The 20,238-nt window shown below is 42.4% G+C and overlaps 6 protein-coding genes across 8 annotated transcripts in view; 3 read left to right on the forward strand and 3 right to left on the reverse strand.

The window, feature by feature from the left end:
• The window catches only part of LOC109542573 (beta-hexosaminidase subunit alpha), a 4,179-nt gene extending 2,708 nt beyond the window's left edge, over window positions 1-1,471 (reverse strand). The window contains exons 1-5 of the mRNA XM_019911849.2: window positions 945-1,471; window positions 662-866; window positions 494-609; window positions 242-447; window positions 73-188 (exon numbers count right to left, since the gene is read on the reverse strand). Coding sequence (XP_019767408.2) covers window positions 73-188; window positions 242-447; window positions 494-609; window positions 662-866; window positions 945-1,262 — 961 coding nt within the window. The 5' untranslated portion in view covers window positions 1,263-1,471. The remainder of the gene's footprint in view (window positions 1-72; window positions 189-241; window positions 448-493; window positions 610-661; window positions 867-944) is intronic.
• A 201-nt stretch (window positions 1,472-1,672) lies between these two features.
• LOC109542577 (beta-hexosaminidase subunit alpha) lies at window positions 1,673-4,616 on the forward strand. Its single transcript, XM_048662071.1, has 9 exons — window positions 1,673-1,956; window positions 2,560-2,782; window positions 2,836-2,951; window positions 3,001-3,206; window positions 3,264-3,379; window positions 3,430-3,628; window positions 3,684-3,912; window positions 4,142-4,286; window positions 4,335-4,616. Exons 1-9 carry the CDS (start codon window positions 1,783-1,785, stop codon window positions 4,550-4,552), a joined length of 1,626 nt encoding a protein of 541 aa, XP_048518028.1. The 5' UTR covers window positions 1,673-1,782; the 3' UTR covers window positions 4,553-4,616.
• A 126-nt stretch (window positions 4,617-4,742) lies between these two features.
• On the reverse strand, window positions 4,743-7,350 carry LOC109542574 (N-acetylneuraminate lyase). The gene is made up of 8 exons (XM_048662073.1): window positions 6,777-7,350; window positions 6,281-6,487; window positions 6,089-6,224; window positions 5,886-6,031; window positions 5,663-5,831; window positions 5,459-5,604; window positions 5,238-5,409; window positions 4,743-5,179 (listed from the first exon to the last, which is right to left on the reverse strand). Exons 1-8 carry the CDS (start codon window positions 7,080-7,082, stop codon window positions 5,037-5,039), a joined length of 1,425 nt encoding a protein of 474 aa, XP_048518030.1. The 5' UTR covers window positions 7,083-7,350; the 3' UTR covers window positions 4,743-5,036.
• A 443-nt stretch (window positions 7,351-7,793) lies between these two features.
• On the forward strand, window positions 7,794-13,917 carry LOC109542572 (protein bunched, class 2/F/G isoform). Of its 2 annotated transcripts, none has more exons than XM_019911848.2 (4): window positions 7,794-7,934; window positions 8,119-8,229; window positions 9,996-11,413; window positions 12,180-13,917. In XM_019911848.2, the coding sequence occupies exons 2-4, from the start codon at window positions 8,127-8,129 to the stop codon at window positions 12,507-12,509; spliced, it is 1,851 nt and encodes a 616-aa protein (XP_019767407.2). In that variant the 5' UTR covers window positions 7,794-7,934; window positions 8,119-8,126; the 3' UTR covers window positions 12,510-13,917. The 2 variants fall into 2 exon arrangements, with proteins under 2 accessions (XP_019767407.2, XP_048518027.1); XM_048662070.1 differs by having other exon boundaries at window positions 10,239-11,413.
• Window positions 13,918-14,214: 297 nt separating this feature from the next.
• On the reverse strand, window positions 14,215-19,554 carry LOC109542578. 2 transcript variants are annotated; one of them, XM_019911855.2, is made up of 6 exons: window positions 19,470-19,554; window positions 17,436-17,582; window positions 16,305-16,400; window positions 15,560-15,813; window positions 15,236-15,369; window positions 14,215-15,180 (listed from the first exon to the last, which is right to left on the reverse strand). In XM_019911855.2, exons 2-6 carry the CDS (start codon window positions 17,475-17,477, stop codon window positions 14,753-14,755), a joined length of 954 nt encoding a protein of 317 aa, XP_019767414.2. In that variant the 5' UTR covers window positions 17,478-17,582; window positions 19,470-19,554; the 3' UTR covers window positions 14,215-14,752. The 2 variants fall into 2 exon arrangements, with proteins under 2 accessions (XP_019767414.2, XP_019767412.2); XM_019911853.2 differs by lacking the exon at window positions 19,470-19,554 and adding an exon at window positions 18,516-18,844.
• LOC125502792 lies at window positions 19,526-19,877 on the forward strand. Its single transcript, XM_048662074.1, has 2 exons — window positions 19,526-19,694; window positions 19,751-19,877. Exons 1-2 carry the CDS (start codon window positions 19,526-19,528, stop codon window positions 19,816-19,818), a joined length of 237 nt encoding a protein of 78 aa, XP_048518031.1. The 3' UTR covers window positions 19,819-19,877.
• Window positions 19,878-20,238: the final 361 nt, after the last annotated feature.

A 20,238-nucleotide genomic window follows, 5' to 3' on the forward strand; every position in this document is an offset into this window, starting at 1 on the left:
CCAGGTATATTCTGGGAATATCATTTTGCTATGTGGGTAGTTTCACTGAGTTTTGCCCAGTTTGTTTCTCACCTGGAGTATCAAACTCTGGCAACACCCGGATTCCCCGTAGACGAGCGTATTCGATCACAGTCTGGATGTTTTCTGGCGTGTAGACTTTGGTGTGCGGGTTGTAGGCCCCAAGGCGGCTGAAATTGGGGTTGAATTAACTTTATAGGAGGCAAAAGTGGAGCAAAGTTGCCTGAGTTCTGGGAACCTCTGGCTCACATAGGGGAAGCTCTCATCGTCCACTATGTGCCAGTGGAAGACGTTCATTTTGTTGTAGGCCAGAGCGTCCAGGGTTTGCAGGATGGACTCCAGAGGCAGGAAGTGCCTGGATGTATCCAGCAGGAGCCCGCGGTGCTTAAATCTGGGGAAGTCTTCGATGGTGGTGGCGTTCAATCGAAGCTGGATGTTCAATTAGAAGCTGTTTATTTTTGCATGTTTTTCTCACCGTCAGGCCATCCTCTCCAAGGTAAATCAGCTGCGAAAACGTCTCCAGTCCTCGAAGAACGCCCCAAATGGTCTCAGATTGAAGCTCCGCTCTGGATGCGGTGACCCAGAGCTCATCTACAGCGATTGCAATAAAACCTATTTGACTATCTTCAAAAGCCCGCCTTACAAGATTCATCCATGGACAGGCTGGGATACTCATCGTCCACACAAGCGCCGCGCAGATTCACCTCCAGTTCCCCAAGGTACCCAAGAAACCCTCCAGTTTGTTCTGAGAATTTGGCGAGTTTCTGGTTGAGACGCGCAGAGTTTTGCTGCAGCAAGTCCCAGTATCGTTCCAGGGCGGATGTGAGGAAACTGCAGCTGTTTGAGGCCTGATGTATTTCATCAATTGGTTACTAACTTAACTCTTGTTGTATTTGAGTCTTCAATCATCCACTGGGGAAACTTACTTTGAAAGCGAAAGCTCTGGGCAGCAAAACAAAGTAGTCTTCGGAAACGTTTTGGAGTTGAGGTTTGGGCCAAATCGCCCCCTTGGAGGCTAAAATCGCCGGTCCTGCACGCCCCGCGTAGGTGGAAACTGAACAGAGGCAAAGGAAAATTGAGGCTAAGCGCAACTTTTCCATCTTGACTGTTTTCGTTGTGTGCTGCACCACTTGGACTAATCGATTTGAAGATGCAAGGATGCAGCTAAGTGGTGTTGAGTGTTTATCGCACATTCTGGGGCTTATCTTGAGGAAAACGTGATTTTTTGGTGTTTGAAGCACCATGAACCGCTCATATCAGTCCACGTTTATCCTGCGGCATTATTTTTGATAACTCAAGCTTGAGTAAGTGCCCAAGTGCTTATCGCTTTAATGGGCTTTTTACGTCTGGTGATAAATGTTTCTAAAGGATGGCAAATTGAACAATGATTAAACATTGCAGAAGCCACAGCGTTTACAGTGGACTTTCACTTTCATTTGAAGAAAAGTGGCCACATTGTGTAAATGTTCGTCTAACGACTCCAACGTTGCGTTAATTAAAGACGCGCACAGGAAAATTCCTTTGTTAAGCTTTCTTTTGCTGCACAGCGCGTCATCATCAGCTGCCCAAGTACGCCCCTGGTCAAAATCCAAAAAAATCTTCAATTAATCGAGCAAACAATCCATCTGGACCGCACCAACTAAACACTTCACTTATCATTAATTCGTTGTTTTAGCCATGCTATCTGCGTGCGTATGGTGCTTAAGATATAAAAAGTAGCGACTATAAGGCAAATGTTCTCATTAGTGCTACGAAGCAACAGCAATGAAGGGTTTCGCCTTGCTGATTTTTGCGCTTGGATCCATTTGCGTGGAGGCATACATTGTGAATCCGGGCCCAAAATACGTTGCCACCAAAGGAGCAGTTTGGCCCAAACCTCAGGAGCAAGAATTATTCGAGACGTTCTTTACCATCAATCCTGCTGCATTCAAATTCGTGGTGAGTTAATGCGAAAAAAGCATTCATCCCATGCAAACTATGTAAGTTCTAGTTTCTTGATTGATATCGAATAATTGAAAGATGATTGACTTTCTTGGGGATTCGGTCTGGGCAGTGGTGAAAAAGAAAAAGAAAAACTTTTTTAGCCACCTAAAAGCCTAAAGCTTTTGGCAGCTAAAAAAATTTTTCTTTTTCTTTTTCACCGAATCCCCAAGAAAGTCAACCATCTTTCAATTATACAAACTATTGGCCGAAAGTGACTGTAGATGAGTACGAGAGAGACTGGTAGAAAATGACAAGGCTAGTGTGGGCTAAAACGGTAAAAGCTTTTTAGCTACCTAAAAGCCTAAAGCTTTCGACCAATAGCTTGTATAATTGAAAGATGGTTGACTTTCTTGGGGATCCGGGCAGTGGTGGAAAAGAAAAACAAAAACTTTTTTAGCTACCAAAAGCTTTAGGCTTTTAGGTGTAGTAAGTAGTAAGTGACTGTAGATGAGTACGAGAGAGACTGGTAGAAAATGGCACGGCTAGTGTGGGGCTAAAACGCGAAATTGTTCATTTTCACGTTATTTCTTGTGGGGTTCTAATGTAGTGTTTATCTAGGTGGATAGTTCCACTTGCAACATTCTATACAACGCAGTCCGAAGGTATGAAGAAATAATCAGCAACCAGCGGCTAAGCAAATTGAAGAAAAAGCAGTCGAAACATATCGTCGCTGCGCCTGATGATGACGACCGATATCTGGGGCAAATCGACCAAGTCCAGATAAGTCTCAATGAAATTTGCGACGACACTTCCTATCCAGCCTTCCAAGCCGATGAATCATGTGAGGGCATGCCTATGCAGATGATAGGGCCATTCTATTGCCAACTTTTGCAGATTCCCTAAACATTGCCATTGAAGAATCCACTATCACAGCCAGGACAGTTTGGGGGGTTTTGAGGGGACTGGAAACGTTTTCCCAGCTGTTGTATACCGGGGAAGATGGATCAAGTGTAAGCGATTTGTTTCTGCTTGGGGCATTTCAACATGTTTCGGTTCCAGACTCGCGTGAACGCCACGAAAATCCGGGACTTTCCTCGTTTTCCTGTTAGAGGCCTGCTGCTGGACACGTCCAGGCATTTCATCCATCTGGCGCAGATTTATCAACTCCTGGACGCGATGGCTTATAATAAACTCAACGTGTTTCACTGGCACATTGTGGACGATCAGAGCTTCCCTTATGTTAGCATGAAATTTCCTGAACTGAGGCACGCGATTGGAGTCTTTTGCTTTGCGTAGTTTCGCTTATTTGCTGATTTTTTTAGCGAACTGGGAGCCTACAATTCGGTGGAGTTTGTCTATGCTCCAGACGATATTAAGGCAGTGATCGAGTATGCAAGACAACGCGGGGTTCGGGTGATTCCGGAGTTTGATACTCCTGGTAATTTGCGCAAAAATTCAGCTGGACAGAGGTTTACTCCTTGGTTTCAGGCCACACCAGATCCTGGGGAGTTTCTCATCCAGAGCTACTCACTCCTTGCGACGACATCGAGGAGGGCTCCTTTGGCCCGATGGACCCCACCAAAGACTCCACATACTCCTTTATAAAGGAGTTGTTTAGCGAACTGCGAGCTCTCTTCATCGACCCGTTCATCCACCTCGGAGGCGACGAGGTGGACTTTGATTGCTGGTAAATTAGGTTCTCTGCAAGCACCAGCAGGGGAAATTGAAAACTCAAATTCCAGGGAGTTAGACGCCAGTATATCCAGCTTCATGACTAGGGAGAACATTCGCAACTACAGCGGGCTGGAAGGCTACTATATCCAGAAAGTGATCGACATTGCTGATGAGCTCAACTTCAACTCCATTGTGTGGGAAGAAGTGTTCAACAATGGAGTGAAGCTCCCAAATGAGACAATTGTTCATGTCTGGAGGGATTGGGAAGGGAACTACTGGAACGACACCATGCGCAGTGTGAGCAGCAAAAAATTCCAACTAAATCACTGAAAATCATTCGCAATATTTCTTGCCATCTGTTTAATCATTAACAGGCTTGTGCAGCTTAAATTATCCAAAGTTGTTTGCGGGCTCGAGCCATTCGCCGATGTTAATCGCGAAACTGATTGATCGAAGTGCGCTCACGCGGGGATTTTTCAAGATTTCTGCCCGTTTTCGATGTTAAATAATGCGGCGATTTGTTCAGGTGACGAAAGCGGGAAAAAAGGCTCTTCTTTCGGCCTGCTGGTACTTGGATCATCTCAGCACTGGAGGCGATTGGGAGAAGTTCTACCAGTGCGAACCGACAAATTTCGGGGGCACTCCCGAACAAGTCAGCCTGCTACTTGGAGGTAATTGAGGCGGACGTTTCCAGCAGCTAATGAAAAAGTGTCTCTTAGGAGAAGCATGCATGTGGTCCGAAGTCGTTAACGACTACAACGTAGTTCAGAGGATTTTCCCCAGAGCGTCCGCTCCTGCGGAGAAATTGTGGTCTGCTTATGATGCTGCTGAGCCTGATCTAGACGAAGTTGCCAGAAGGCTGGAAGAGCACGTTTGCAGGATGAATGCCCGAGGCATACCGGCGCAGCCCCCAACAGCTGCAGGATTTTGCCTGTAGAGAACTTTGCCAATTTCCATCCAGTTTTGCTCCAGTATTCATTAAAAACAAAAAACGTCCAACAGTGTATTAAAAACCAGTCACCTAATAATTAAAGTTAAGCCTATATGAAAATCGCCTCTTAATTGCTCGGGATTTGCGTTTTGAGCGAAAGGCGAGGAAAGCGAAATGGAAATGAACACAAAGCACATTTTTACAAATTATCTAATAACGTAACAGAACTAAGCAAAGCTGCGGATATCAAAATTCACCATTTTTTACATGTTCCAGGAGTGTATTTTAATCTGAGTCCCATTTAATGAAATCAAGCCAGTTCATTGAAACTACCACAATCCAGTCCGATGTTTAAAATGTACAAAACATCACACGCATACACATTATGGGCATAATAGTTTCAATTGAAAAATGAACCCAAATCGTTCGGATCAGACCCCGATCTCTCAACGACTTTGATGTAAAATTGCCCATCCAGGGTGGGTTTCTCTTAAATGATACCGATTTCGCGCAACTTTTCCCGCATTCTGTTGACAGTGCCGTCCCAGAGGGTTTGAAGCGGTTCCCTTACAACGTCCATCGGCAGTTTCGTGATGATGGTCATTGCAGCCTTTAAAGTTGGTACCATTTCGCCTAGAAAAGACTGCATCAGCCCCGCTGCTTACCAATAAAATCAAACAAAATAAATTACCGTGACTGTAAATATTAGTAACTGCCTTAGTCAATAGGGTTTGGGAGGCTTGGGCGCTCTTGATTTCCCCGTTTTTCATGCAAGAGCATATCGATTCGGCTAGTTTCGGCAATATGCTCAAGCTATTCCCCATAATGCACGTAAATCCGCTGGCCACCGCTCCCAACATGCCCTGAAAATATCAACTGTTAACAGCTCAATGGACTACGCGATCCACTCACTTCGTCAGTGCCCATAAATACAACAAACTTCTCAGGATTCAGCTCCATTACGGAAACAGTCTCTTGAAGGTCCCCAGTGCTGTATATCAAGCCCACGAAAGTGTCCACTTCACCAGTAATATCCAACAGAAACTTTTTCATATCCACTGTAATTCAAAGGCTTTACTAAACAGTGCGCTGGGAAAATATGATTGCAATTCTTACGATCCAGTTTCGTGTACTTGGGAAAGTGGTGGTATAAAATCGGCATGGATCCAGTGTGGTTTGAGACGGTTTTAATGTATCTTATCAAATCCAAATGGGTTTCTGGTCTGTGATAGAGATCCGGGAGGAGGACAACGGCTCCAACTCCAGTTTTTTCTGCGTGCATTGCCTGAAAACTCCTTTAGATGCATTTGACGGTCTGTGGGGATTAAGGAACAGTTACCAGCTCATAAACGCTGCGAAGTGGCACCCCACCAATCTGAACCATCAGAAATATTCCATATTCTTTGCAATGAACCGCCCAGTAGTCCAGCAGCTTCTTTCGCTCGGTCACGGATAATGACATTCCCTCGCCCACAACATCATTAACTACAACAAGAGTTGATTAATTGCGGTTTTAACTCCTCATAACACTGCCGGTCGTACCCAAAATCCCCTTCACTCCACAAGCTTTGAGGAATTTCACATACGGCTTGATCAGTTCGTAAGACACGTCCTTCGTTCGTGACTTCGCAAAAGGAGTAACCACTGGACAGAGAAGGCCCCTGAACCTCATCATTTGCTAAAAAGTTTCCGATTAAGACCCTTCTTGTTCATTTTCATTTTGATTGAGCTTACTTTTTTAATAATTTTCTCCGATGGTGGCTGTGTGATGTTTTTCTTGTGCTTCATAGAAGACATATGCTTGAATACTTCAGATTTTCCGGATTTGTAGTCCTTTTTACAGAATTTGCAATAAAAGTAGGTTTCTCCATGCACGCTCTCTGATAGCCAAGGTTTCACTGTTGGGATGTCTTCCCATTCTTTTTTGTATTTTTGCGGATACTGGAAACAAAACATTCATTTGAGAAAACCTACCGAGGGCAGGATAAAAACTATCAAAACCCAGAGGAAGACAAGAAATGGATGGAAGCATTCGACGGTGGCTTATAGATGAATAAACAGAGCAAATCACCCGGCTTTTGTTGAACTCTAAAGGAATCTTTGAAGGGGATAAAGCACCGTGGGGAAAGGAGTATTTTCTATAATGCGTGAAAACAGGAAGCAGAAGTTTGATTAATAAGCTGTTTTGGAAGCCGGCGTATTAACGATTATAACCAGTTTGCAACCTTACCACTTTCTTAAAGTTAGCCCCACTTGTCTTATCCCGTTTCTTCCTTCCAGCAGTTGGATGCTCTTTCTTGATTCTTTTGGCTAGGGGCTCGTCGTCATCCTCATCAGACTCCGCTCCATCCAATTCGGGTTCGCTGCCCGAATCAGGCTTAAAGTCGGAGAAAAGATCCTTGGCTGTCTTTGGAGACTCGTCCTTCTTATCATCGTCTTTCTCGTCGTCGCGGTTCTCCTGCTCGATATCCAGCCGGATGATTTCCACCCCATCCTCGTCACTTTTGTTTTTCTCCTTCTTAATGGGTTTCTCCATTGCGGGGCATTGGCGAATTGTGCGGTCAAAAATTCTGGTATTTCTCACCCAAACTGGCAAGCCAAGCCTGGGGAAACATAACCTAATATGCCAAACAAATGGCCATTGGGCGTCTTGGGCCGTTTCGACCAATCACAGACCGAGTCGTCATGGGGAATGACGGTTTTCGTGAAGTGCGAAGTGAATTATTCGCATTCAAACTGAAAAGTCCTGAACATTCACATACACACTTATTATATTCGAGCTATTTCTTTGCGTAACTTCCTTATAAATACAATAATTCCAACTAAATAAAAAAACCTTGAAAACTATAGTTTTTTTTAATAAACCAAAGAAAATAATCAGCCGCTTTTTATACGTGTTGGGCTCTAAATAGTTTTTGCAAATAAAAAAAAATGTTTCTTGATAATTTTTCGGATTATTTCAATTTTTAACATTTTGGAAATGTGTATGGCTCAAACTGGCAACGTGGCCCCAATTCGTCAATTCCTAGGATATTCCATGAACTGCGCATGCACTCGTAACGCATGCATCCCCAACCGTCAATTCAAAAAGCATCACAAAACATCCCCCAAGAATTTGCTTCTCACCGATTTTAGGAAATTTCCCCGGGAGTGCTCACGTAGAAGCATGGAAATAAGTGAAGGTTACGAGTAAAAAGTGGGGTTAGATTAGAAATGACCCTCTCGTCATAAAAAACGGCAACGTTGGAATCTGTCTTCTATTTAGCTCCTCCTTCACATGTGGGCGATTGTCATTAACGTCATTTTCTCCACTGTCCAGTCGCCATTTCAGTTTACATTTCCATTCAAGAGAAAACATTTGACTGGGAAGCTTCGTCAAAGGGAAAAGGTACTTTTTTCATATTTCCCCTCACTAACACTAGTGTCTCTCACGTTGCTTAATGCGAACATCAACCTATGAGGGTTCACAATTTTGACGTTTCCTGCCTGGACAGGCTAGTAATTATTTCATTTTTCTTTTTCGTCCTATTTAACTGTACAATTGCATTCAAGTCAACTGACTCACTTTACAGCGAGCATCATGAACGCAGATCCAAGACGACCGGACAAGATCCAACGTTACGCCCCCAACAAAAACAATGCGAATGGAGACGATCTCACCCCAGACTACATGAACATTATGGGTAAGTGCAGTTGACTTGCTCCCATTCCCCATGCTGAGAAATTAGCAGGACTGTGTCCCAATATCTCATCTCAAACTTACCCATGGCTGGTGTTGTTTTCAAACATCAGGCGTGGACCAGGGACACCCTTAATTCAAGGGCACGTTATCACAAACGTTTTGTTTCTGAAAGATTTCTATTATCAAGTTTCAAGGCTCGAGTTTTTCCAGCACCAAGTTTCTTTATGGCGTATAAAGACAGGATCATCTTGAGTAATTCACTCACGTTTCTTGCTATTCCAGAATCTTTCAGGTGTTATTTGGCCTGCTTATAATGTATTGGATATATTCAACGTGGACACATCTCGAAGAAGTGTGAGTTAAAGAGACACTTAAACCTCGCTGTTCTCTGGGCGACTTTAATGGAAAAACTCGAATGAATTTACCAGATCTGAATCGTCTAGACCTGTATCAGCACTTCTTACCTAAACTTAATAACACTACATATTACATTACATCCTTTTATTGCTGTTAATACCATTATTGACAATTCGATAGCTGAGCTCCGACTATTTCAGTGGCAATTGTTCCCTTTTAGTGACGATATTAATTCATGCTTTATGCGTCTTAATCTGGCCAATTACTCAACGTTTATGTTGATATTATTTTTCTATTGCTGAGTGATGGACTAAGGAGTAAGAAGTTGAAAAATGTGTCTTAGGGTCAATGGTATTAAACAATGTAAGCTTATATTTAGAGAACTGGTTGAGCTGGCAAGCTCTAGTTGCCGTTGCTGAATACAGCCTTAAAATACAAAAAATACAGCCTTGGGAATGCTTCTTGTTTTCAAGAAAAATGCGAAAGTTTATCATTGATGCGGATCTTAAAAACTGCTCTTAGTCTGTGACTCATATTTAGAGAATCGGTTGAATAGCAAAGCTCTAGTTTTCATTGTCAGATGAGCAGTTAAATTGCATACATTTTTATAACAAACATCGTTCTAGAAATGTTTATACTTTGAACGCAAAATGCGCAAATTCAAGATTAATGCAAATGTTCAGAACCGCTTTTATTCGTTGGCTCGTATTTAGAGAACGGCTTGAGCTACGAAGCTCTTGTTGCCAGTACTGACAAGAGCTGTAAAATGTGCACTTTTTTGTACTAAACATCATTTTAGAAATATTTCCAGTTTTTTCACAACATGCGGAATAACAATATTAATGCTGGATTTGAAAACAGCCCTTATTTTGGGTCATATTTAGACAACCGGTGGAGCTGCAAAGCGCTGGTTGCCATTGTTGATTAGAGCCTTAAAATGCGCACTTTTATATACTAAACATCCATGCTACAAAAGAATGTTTCCCGTTTTCGAGAAAATTGCGGAAGTTCAAGATGAATGCGGGTCTGAAAAACTGTTCTTAGTCTTTGGCTCATATTTAGGGAACCGGTTGAGCTGCAAAGTTCCAGTTGATATTGGGAGACCGAGACTTACAATACGTACATTTTTGCATAAAACATCTTTTTAGGAATGTTTGTAGTTTTTGCGCAAAATGCGGGGTTGAGTTGCAAAGCTCTAGTAATCGTCGGGGGGAAAAAAAGGTTAATAAAGTGCATCAGTATTTCGGAAAAAGTCCTTTCCCCATCGTGTTTTAGGGTTGAAGGCAGCGGCCGTTTAGTTTATAATCGCGCTAGCGCCGTTGCTTTAAGTGGTATATTGAGGGTTGTGTGGGTTCACATTAGGGTAGTTAGTAACTAATATTAGTTAGTGCTAATATTTGCATTCCGTAGGTCAACCCCCGACCACGGCAAATGCAGCTGGTGAGCCGGTAGAGAAACACCAGGACACGAATGTCGAGCCGATTCTTCACGCACGCCCGGACGACGTCCAGCTAGTGAACGATGAACTCGCAGTTTCCTCTAATGCCGCTAATGTGATCCCCACGAGCTCTCAATATGGGGTTGCGATAATCCCGACTAGTTTAAGCGCCCCTAATAGCGATCTGGTTAGTGACACAGTGCCGATATCTTCAGATAACTTGACAGAAGCTGCTACGAAGACCGACGAGGCAAAGGATCTTCACACCACGCCCAGTAGGAACGATCGGTTCAAGGTGGTGAAAATTGCCAGTTTAGAGCCGTTTAAGCGGGGCAGATGGAAATGTATGGACTATGTGGATGAGGCTCCGCCCCCGAACGTGGTGATTCCGAACGTGAACAAAGCGGCCCAATCAGTGGGGGCCACCATACAAGGGGGCGTGTACTTGCAGACGCAAAGCCTACCGCAGCAGCAGATTCAGCAGATGCTGCTGCAAGGCGGATTTACCAATGGGGCGCAGTTTTTCCCCAATATGCCCGCTCACTTGATCCCGCAGGGTCAGTTCTTCTACCCGCAAGTAGCCAACGTGCAAAGCCAGACGGTATCTCAGCAGGTTGCCACCAGCATGCCCACGCAGTTCATCAACAATCAGCCATATTTTGCCGCTGGCGTCGTTACAAACGCCGGGGGATTCACCCTGCCCCAAAGTTACCCAAATATTCAGTATGTCCCCATTCCGGCACCGGGCAGCGCTTTTGTTCCCACCACTCAAGCTGTTCATCTACCCGCGAGTTTCCAGCAAAGTCAAACTTACGCAGGCCAACCGACGGCTTCGCAAGCCAACTTGAACCAGAGCATGGTCAATGGACACGCCTTCCCCCAGCAGTCCGACCAACCAGTACAAGGCAGCCAATTGCCGAATCAACCAGCGAAGAATGTGATAGTAGTTAATTCTCAGCCTGTTAATACTCATGGGGTTCAGAACCATCAGGCTCAATCGGCTGCCGGCATCCCCGCTCAGCAGTACCATCAGCAGCAAAGTGCCGGCAGCTACCCCCAGCAACAGATCCAGCCGAATCAAACGCAAGGCGGGCAAATCGTTCCTCCAATAGCGGCAGCCCCTACTGTTATCGCCCCAGTGATTGGGCAGCATCAGCAAGGTTTCGATGCCAGCAATGTGTACACTAATCCGCAGTTTACCATGAGTGTCCCCAGTTTGACTGTGCTCGATTCGAACGAGATCAATCGCGAAGTGCCAGATACGAACAGTGCAGTGGAGTCGATCAGTGACAATGCCGAAGATCCCACCAAAAACAATCCGGTTGTTAACGCCATCGACAACAAGATCGAACAGGCCATGGACCTGGTCAAGAGCCATCTCATGTACACTGTAAGTATTTGGCTTTGTTTCAGCGCGATTTGGACTGTCCTTGATGATGCTCAACTTTTCGGTTTTCATTGTTTTTAGCTCCTAATTAGCCAAGAAAGCTGTGTGTTTGTAAACTGGATTGGTGCAGTCGCTGGCAAATCGGGCGCTATGGGATTGCGGGGTTTCAAACCTGTAAAAACTGTTATTTAAAAACGCAAAGTTGTATCAACAGCAACTTTTTTACCGTGCAAAAGTCGTTGCTTGTTAAAGCAGCTGGTAGATCAATTGCCCAGTAAAATCCCCTTTGAAATGCAAATGTGTGCTTTTAAAAATACGCACCAGCCTTGACATTGCCGCATCTGCAGCGGGCAACTGCCTTGCAGATTCAGGGTTGCGTATTTAAAAACCGCGCGTATTTTTGGCAATATTTCAACCTTGCATGCTTAGATTCCAGGGTTCACAGGATTTAATCAATTGACTTAGTCATTTTAACTCCGCTGGCAAAGAGCGTTTGCATAAGCCCCAATTAACACCGCTGAATATTTATTTATTTCATCTTTAAGTTGGTTGGAAACTAAACTTTACTTTCTTATAGTTGCCTTAAATATAGTGAAATCTGCATCTCAATCATAAAAATAATGAAAAGAGCACTGAGGCATTCTTTGGCTCAATTGAAGACCATTTTGTGCGCAAAAAACGTACAACCACCGTGCATCATCAGGGAAAATCCAAATTTCGCAACACATAAAAATCAACGCGTTTGATCTAATGAACGAATCCGTTTCAGGTGCGGGAAGAAGTTGAGGTTTTGAAGGAGAAAATCGCCGAACTGATGGAGAAAATCCAGCAACTGGAAACGGAGAACAACTACTTGAGGGCGCAAATTCCAAAGAACCAGGGCGTGGCGTCTCCGGCCGCGCCCAACGCCTCCTTCAACCAGCCTCAAAACATCGCCGTCGTGAATCCCAGCCCCAATGTGATGCCTCAAAGCTCAAATCCGATGATCAGCAATGCGAGCGTATCGGCGCCCACCCCAAATGCCTCTAATCAAAGCCAAGCCATTCCAAACAGCACGACTGTGCACCAAACGGGCAAAGAGGCCCCCAGCCTCCAATAATACAAGTAGTTTCGGCCATTGTAGGTCTGTTGGTTAGGTGACTTTTTTCCTTTTACTGTTTGAACTGATTGGAGACCCGCTGTTGCTTCCGATAGCTTCGGACAGCTGAGAAAGTGTACATAGTTTAAGGTCGAGTGGATAGAGAGTATCTGACTTTAGTAATTATTTTCTAGTTACGTTCTCTACGTGTTTGTGTCTTTTATCTACCTCAGTAATTTTAAATTTCTTGCAAGGAATCTGCGCCGCCCGGTAGCTAAGTGGAACTTTTTCATGGAAAGTCATTATTATTTAAACTGATGCTTTTGCACTAAAATCAGGTACTCTTCAAAGGCTCCATTGCATTCTACTAAAGCGCAAAAAGTCATTATATGATGGGTGTTCACTTTATGATTAAGTACATGGGGCACATGTTCAAACACCTTGCTTTTTTATAACTAATTTTTCTGATAAATATAGACCTTTTTCGCCAACCCAGTTGTTTTTCAGTAATTTCATGGTGAAAATTAAAGTATGTTAGGAGAATATTTGCATACTGGCGTATCATATCCGGCTATGATCATCCCTTTATGGATATGGGACGCTTTTGCACGCGCACACGACCAGTTTCCTCCTCATAAAGAAAATAAAATTGCGCAGTTTATGAAACTAAGCCCCCATGTACGTTTGCTCTAGATTAGCGCGTTTTAGGACAACACTTAGCTGGAAAGGGGGCGAAATGATCGATGTTACATAGCGGATTATTTGTCAATTACATATACCTTGTAGCCCATCTTAGCTTGATGAACTTCCAAATCATAGAATATGATTTCCTAGTAGATAGTTGAATCGATTTAGCTCTCTTAAGGGCCAGCATCTTGTGCACCGATTAGTTCATGCCGCATGAAGTAGTTCTAAGATATAATGCAACCAACATATACTTATCGCTGTTATCGTAAAAGGAATAAATGGAAAATTGGCCGAAACCTATTGTAATTGTAAATCGTGTAAAAAATTGTAAAGTATGTAAATTAACGAGAAAAGAAAGGCCAAATGTTGATTTGGTGCTAATTAAAACTGTGATTTTTACTATTTTAAAATATTTTTCTGTTCGGTTTTATCGTTTATCCGGATAAATGATAATAATAAAAATCCCTATTTTTGTATACTCGCCGAAATTCTGGACGCTCCAATCTCCCACCTCGCCTAGATTCTTCATACCGTTTAAGGGTTATTTTAATTTTGTAATGTCTTCGTTTAATCGCACTAGTGATAAGAGTATGTTTTTGCGCTTGACGAATTAAAATAATTCAGCAAATACTTAGTGAACGATCAAGGCTGTAGGCTAATAATTCGAAACGTGTATGTTACTAGGATTTATTTATCACTGTGTATTGCATAGTTATTCAAATATATATGCCTATCAAGAGAACATGTCTTCAACTGTCCGCAATCTCCTCTTCAAACATGTAAACATTTAGAAGACTTCCTCATTTTATTTTTCCTTCAAGGCATGATCTTCAGCATGTGCGGTTTGATGATGCGAATGAAATGGTGCGCTTGGGTCGCCCTGTATTGCTCCTGCATCAGTTTCGCCAACACTCGTGTCTCTGAAGACACCAAGCAGGTAAATTGCAAGATTTTGTGATCTCCTGATTCATGACTTGAATTTTCAGGTTTTCAGTTCCTTCATGCTGTCGTTTTCCGCCATAGTCATGTCCTATCTGCAGAATCCTGCCCCCATGACGCCTCCATGGGGCTCATCGACCGACTGAAGGTAAACATGCCCAAAACACCGGTTTTTTGTTAAAAACATCATATATTAATCTTCAATTAACAACGTGGGAAAGCGTCTTAGTAGAATAGTGTTATTTACAGTTTGTTTTAAGTGGTGCAATTTTCTTTCATGATTAAAGGACGGGGTTTATGTACAAAGAGATTTGTCTCAACATATTGCAAACAACCTTATTGGATGCGCCACAATATAAAGTGTGTTGCTGACTTGAACCAACAATCACAGCCACTGAATATCAGCAACTTTGCAACTTGTTACTGCAGAGCATATTGTTGAATATCTAGAAAAACATGCCTGATGTAAAACTTTTACTTAGGTCTAGACGTTTGTAATGTTTAAGTACTTTATCGAGGATGAAACTCAACTGTGAAGTGAAAATTGCACAAACACTGCCAGCATTTGTCCAGCAATGGGAACCTATAAATACCACCCTAATGCATAGATTAGTTTCCAACTCGTCTCTAAAAAAATACTACAAAGCCACATCGCGGTACTTGGAAATTTCATCAGCTGAATTGTTGCTGAGCGAGTTCCTGCTATTGAGCCGTTCCAGCTGCTTTTTGTAGATGAGAAAATCCGGCCCATCCAAAGGGCCGTAATAGATCGGAACCCCGTAGTTTTCCATGGGCTGGGCATAAAACCCTGACCGGTTCCTAATTATATGGCTGCTTTTGCTCCCATCCAGAGTATCCACTGATTTGCATCGCGATAGCTTCGAAGGAACGGTGGAATAATTGATCTCTGACATGGCTCTTTTTGGTGGTTTTTCCCCGTAGACAGTCGGTTGCATCAGTAGACTGTTAGGGTCGTTTATTGAGCCCGAAAGCCATTGCTGGGCGTAACTAATATTAGAGGGATGGTCCAGAAGCCGGAGATCCATAAGCGAATGGGATTTTTTATCTGGAATGTTCCTCAAATTAGATTCGGATTGTTTAGTTGAAGTGCAACTAGGTACCGATTGTATCAGGATTTTCCACTCCTGGCACGTAAACGCTGGCGTTAAATTCGCTACTTGTGGTGGAAAAGTGATAGGGAACTTGCAGCGGCATCATATGCAGGTTGCTCCATAAATGGGGCATGGAACCATACCTTGAATGGAATTAATTCCTTAACCAAGTCACTTCCGCGGAATTTTAATGGATTACGCACGCAATAGGCCTGAACAGTTAGGCGCTGATTAAAATTTCAAAAACGCTTTGCCATTGCGACCTCTATTGGCTGATTATGCCTTCCTGTTCGAAGCTCCACATATTAAGCCAACTTCCTGCCAGTTTTTTACCTCTTTAAGCCTCCATCCAGCTGGTCGCCGCCCTCCACTTCGAAGCCATTGTTCTGGTAATACTGGCTGTTGAGCGTGGAGCCATTTTCCCCATTCATTCCCATCCCTCCAAGTGTTTGCATCCTTTTGACCATCAAATCGTCATCCTTCCACAGGGAGTAAAGCGACTGGATCAGGACTATCTGGATTAGGTTGACGATTATTCGCAAGAGCCAGCAAGTGAGCTCGGTGATTCCGTAAATGTGAGCTACGCCCTGGAAAATATAAGTTTGTAAAAATGTAATAATGTTGGGGAATTGCAAAAGAAGTCATGGGTTGGGATCGGGTTTCTGATCCCAAAGTCGAAATTAGCCGCAAATTGAATAGAAAGAGTGGATTTTAAGAAAAGGCTTTCAAACATGGCCAATTGCTTTTTACTCTCGTTCTGTTTGGGTGAAAACCGCGCATTTTCCTGTGCAACAAGAGTATGCAACTTTCTTTCGTACAACAACGGTTCTTTGAACAACGAAAAACTGGCCTAATCGCATGTTCGACCATATTAAAACGACTTTGTTCTAATGGGGGAATAAAAGTTAATTGTTTTTGGCTGTTAATTAGCGAACTTGTCCAGCATGTGATCGCTAATGGACGATTTCAAGTTTAAATCAGTGTTCGAGATTTTTAAAGACAGCGAAAGTGGTTTTAGAACGATAACGAGCGGCATTTATCCGGTTAAAAGTTGAAAATCGGCGGAAAAACGACTCACCCAATGGTCGACACTCATGTAAATTACCAGACCTGCCTCGGGAAATGTGAGGATTGTTACGGCAAACATCCAAGTAACCAGGCATAGAGTGTTTTTCTAAAAGAAAATATTCTGTATTAAATAGCGATGCATTGGAATATTTTTTGAGTGCTTATGCATCCACTCAGGCATTCAGTTAATGTGTGAAAATAAAATGGTTTTACTTATAAAGTAATTCAAACGAAATTCCTGGGTTCCTTTTGTTTGACTGGAACCCAGGAATTTCTTTTGAATTAAGTTGAAATACAGTCAGGAAAATATACACAATTATAAAATAATACAGCGTGTCCCATAAAAGACGAAGTCTTTTCTAAAGAACCGTGTCTACTCATAGCATTGCATACCAATTAATGCTTTTCATTAGTATTCCTAACTGTAGGCAGTCAGCCTTATTTACAGTCGCGCATCTGCTTGCAAGGATGACACCATTGTACTTGAATTTGTGGGAGTAAACCGAAGGAAATTTCTTTTCCATTGAAAGCGTTTGATGCGTTTGGCAATCAATCGCTGCTTAAGAAAGGAAAAACCTTTATCTGGCTGCCCATATGCGGTTATTTCAACCACGCAGATAATTTCTGGGGCCCCTTGCACGTAACTGAGTTATTAATGCAGGTGTTCGAAATAAGCGGAAATCGTTTGTGTAATATCCCCAAAGGTTTCTGCATAAATTTCCTATTGGCAAGCGGTCGGATTTTTTCGTTCTCGCTGAAAAACACGCTGGCCTTAATCGTATCAAACAGATTTATTTATCGGCCATGTAAAGTCCAACAAACGAACCGACCGAAGACAATGCCAACAAAGTTCGACTGTTCTTGCGTAACGTTGCTATTTTCCTTCAAGTCTGCGCGTTTTGAAATCGCTCCTATTACAAGATGTTTAACTGCGGATGTTTGCGGATTTTTATTTAAACATTGCATAATGTGGACGCTTTGTTCAAATACTGAGGACAACTGAATGGGAAAAAACCAATGTCTCAACTCGATTGGCCCATCTTCATCAGGAATCCTAAATTCATTCTCTTTTAGTCGCGCAAATAAACGGCCAACTAATTTTTACAAATTTGCATCCCTCCAAGCTTAAAAAATGGCTTACCGTAGCCAATCCATGCAGAAGTAATGCGGCAAACAGGCTCATAGCAAAGTAACCGGCTGAAAGTAAGACTGCAGCTGCAGGAAGCGTTTTTGAAGATTCCAAGATGATCCATATCAACTCGAAGGCGAAAGCAATCAAATAAGCAATCTGCAAATAAATCAATCATAGAAAGCGAACCATTTGAACCATATCGAACGGTTAAAATTGCCTTATTAATTATGAATTCCTTTCTCTTTCGTCCGTCGACGAAGATGCTAATCGGATTCCAAAAAACCGAGCAAAAGTGTTAAAGAATTTAATGAATAATTTAGCAATTTGTGCGGTAAAATCTCTTTCAACAAGCCAGCGGTGAAAACTGCCACTGGAAAAAGTTGTGCACATCAAGCTACGGTAAAATCCGATGGTTTACAAGAAATTCCTTTTAGAGTAATTGAAGTGCCGCATTCGATCAAACCTCAAGTCGGCCACAGGCACAAATAATTAGCAAACCGTTAATTGTGTTTTAAAACACTTTTTGTCTAGATTTTTTGCATTTTACCCCAACAAATCGGATGTTCGCACAAGCACACTACGCTTACATGGCAAAGACGTTTTAAGGTCTTTCTGCTAAATAAGAGATCGAAAATAGTGCTGTAAATTGGAAAAATCCATGTAAAATGATCGAAGCCCAATGAATGGTTTTTTCATTGTTCAAGTTGCGTTTGTCTATTGTTTTATTCATGCATTAGCACAGACGCTTTTTATCATCCGGAGTTTTTTAAATTATTGTCGTTTTTTCATGATATTAAAAAGTTGTTCAATTGGTGAGCTGTTTTTATAGACCTTGGACAATTTTTAAAAACCATCCGGTAAAAATAAAATTAAACCAGTTACCAGTAAGTGGACAGAAAAAACTGAGCAAACGCACTTTTCGATAAACTAATATCGAAGAAAAAACGGTCAAAAAACGCATTTTTCCCCATTCCTTAGCCGTTTTAGGTACTGTATATTTATTTGCCAAACACAGTTGAATTTACGGCCCCAGTTTCAAGCAATTAAATAAAACCTCCTGTACAATAATACCGCAAAGTTGATATTTACCAATAAATAGGCAGAAAAAAATCCACAAGCAATCGGCAAACTACAGCAAAAGCACTTTTCGATAAAAGCCATTGGAAGGAAAAATCATTTAAATTTACAATTTCGCCAAAGATTTAAAAACATTTTCACACACAATCAGAACCCGAACACGCACAAGCACGCATAATTTCCACAAAAAGAAAAACAATCCAGATATATGGCAAAATCACCAGAAGAACCGAAGGAACCAAGACATGGTTTTAACACGCTGGTTCGCTGTTAAAAAAGTGGGTGAGGCAAGAGACCGTATGAGTAATACCTTGGCAGGTTATTTGCAACTATTTGAATATTTTATTCACGTGCGTATTTTGCTTTCTCTTTATTTCACCTTCCCACCAACATCTTTAAACAATGCAAGGATAATTATTCGCGCCTAGCCTAGGGGACCTTCCATACACTCAGGTGGTTGGTTGGTTGCCTGCAACCTACAATGCTCTTTCCGTCATATTTGTTGAGGAGTGTTGGTGGGCAGTGTTGCCAGAAATTTACCCAGAAATAAATAATAAAATCAACGTCCACTCAGCTCAGGAACTTGGAGATTTTTGCCATTCTGCTCTTACGCGCTTTTTGATAAGGGCCCCAAAATCGTCCGGAATACAGCGATATTGGCTCCATTGACAACAAAACACTGTTCATTTTAATAGGCTGCGATGCCACATTTCTATTAACCTACCGCGCGACTTTGAACCCGGCAACATTGGTCAACTCGTTGTGTAACTTAAAGTCGAAGAGCAAATTTTCCAGTTTTCCTTGCAGCAAAAGAGCGGAAAGTGAGTTGTTTACGTAAAAGCCAAATTAAGTCAACCCCTGGAAGCCCCGAGGCTAACCAAGCCTGACTTAAATTAGACTGTACACTTGGGGGTTATGAAGTGGGGCCCCCATCCATCTATTACATAAACTGTTATTGCTGCTTACCGTCCTCTGGGATGTTTAGAAGCTAATTAGTTCTGTTTATTTCAGCACAAACCACCATGTCAGACACACCAGCCCCCGCTCGCCACATGAAGTACCCATACACTTTGTCGGCTAAACTAGCCCAATTTCCATACAAGTTCTACCTAAAAAATAACTGGGTTGTTAAGTACTACCTGATTTCGCTTGTTGTATGCATTCCCGTCTTCAAGTCGATCAGCAACTTGTGTAAGTAAACGGTCTTTAATAGGCTAATCTAGTGATGATATTCCGATTGTTTACAGCGAATTCACCTGCAAATGTTGCAAAATGGGCCGAAATTCGCCGCAAGGAAGCCGAGGGACACCATTGAGCGCTCTAATGCCTTTAATCCCGATAGAACTTTTAAATATACCTAAATTATAGAGTCAACAGTTTTGTGTGTTTTTACCTCTTCACTTGGTCAGGGTTGTTTAATGCATACAAAAAACACTCTTGGGGTCAATAGATTTAAGTTTAACGGCAATTTTATCCAAACATTAAGTTGAAGACAGACCATAGAACAAGGCTGAGACAGACAAATGAACTTCAATTGTCATGACGTTTTATCCAGTCAGTTAATTGTTTGAAGAAGGTGGGATGTGCGCGGTTTGCTGGGGTTTAATTGCGGAAAATTGCAGTTTTTCTCCATTTTTTTCGGAAAAATTGCAAAGCGTCTGCAAGTTAAAGTTTTCCTTTAACGTTTGGTGGTATTTTCGGGATCGCGACGGTGAAATTCGCGAAAATACGCCAA

Source organism: Dendroctonus ponderosae, unplaced genomic scaffold, assembly GCF_020466585.1.
Source record: "Dendroctonus ponderosae isolate FM_Combo_2020 unplaced genomic scaffold, Dpon_F_20191213v2 Dpon_F_20191213_10, whole genome shotgun sequence".
Lineage (NCBI taxonomy): Eukaryota > Metazoa > Arthropoda > Insecta > Coleoptera > Curculionidae > Dendroctonus > Dendroctonus ponderosae.

Excerpts from the sequence above, each read along its gene's own strand:
- LOC109542574 (XM_048662073.1), bottom strand. The coding sequence starts at position 7,082 with ATGGAGAAACCCATTAAGAAGGAGAAAAACAAAAGTGACGAGGATGGG. Across the intron at positions 6,032-6,088 it reads TGGAGTGAAGGGGATTTTGG|TTAATGATGTTGTGGGCGAG; the intron begins GTACGACCGGCA and ends CTCTTGTTGTAG. Across the intron at positions 5,605-5,662 it reads CAAGTACACGAAACTGGATC|TGGATATGAAAAAGTTTCTG; the intron begins GTAAGAATTGCA and ends TTTGAATTACAG.
- LOC109542578 (XM_019911853.2), bottom strand. The coding sequence starts at position 18,587 with ATGGCTTTTATCGAAAAGTGCTTTTGCTGTAGTTTGCCGATTGCTTGT. Across the intron at positions 15,814-16,304 it reads ACATGAGTGTCGACCATTGG|GGCGTAGCTCACATTTACGG; the intron begins GTGAGTCGTTTT and ends TATATTTTCCAG. Across the intron at positions 15,181-15,235 it reads GGAAAATCCTGATACAATCG|ATAAAAAATCCCATTCGCTT; the intron begins GTACCTAGTTGC and ends GGAACATTCCAG.
- LOC125502792 (XM_048662074.1), top strand. The coding sequence starts at position 19,526 with ATGTCAGACACACCAGCCCCCGCTCGCCACATGAAGTACCCATACACT. Across the intron at positions 19,695-19,750 it reads CAAGTCGATCAGCAACTTGT|CGAATTCACCTGCAAATGTT; the intron begins GTAAGTAAACGG and ends GATTGTTTACAG.
- LOC109542577 (XM_048662071.1), top strand. The coding sequence starts at position 1,783 with ATGAAGGGTTTCGCCTTGCTGATTTTTGCGCTTGGATCCATTTGCGTG. Across the intron at positions 3,207-3,263 it reads ATGAAATTTCCTGAACTGAG|CGAACTGGGAGCCTACAATT; the intron begins GCACGCGATTGG and ends TGATTTTTTTAG. Across the intron at positions 3,380-3,429 it reads TCCGGAGTTTGATACTCCTG|GCCACACCAGATCCTGGGGA; the intron begins GTAATTTGCGCA and ends CCTTGGTTTCAG.
- LOC109542572 (XM_019911848.2), top strand. The coding sequence starts at position 8,127 with ATGAACGCAGATCCAAGACGACCGGACAAGATCCAACGTTACGCCCCC. Across the intron at positions 8,230-9,995 it reads AGACTACATGAACATTATGG|GTCAACCCCCGACCACGGCA; the intron begins GTAAGTGCAGTT and ends TGCATTCCGTAG. Across the intron at positions 11,414-12,179 it reads AGAGCCATCTCATGTACACT|GTGCGGGAAGAAGTTGAGGT; the intron begins GTAAGTATTTGG and ends AATCCGTTTCAG.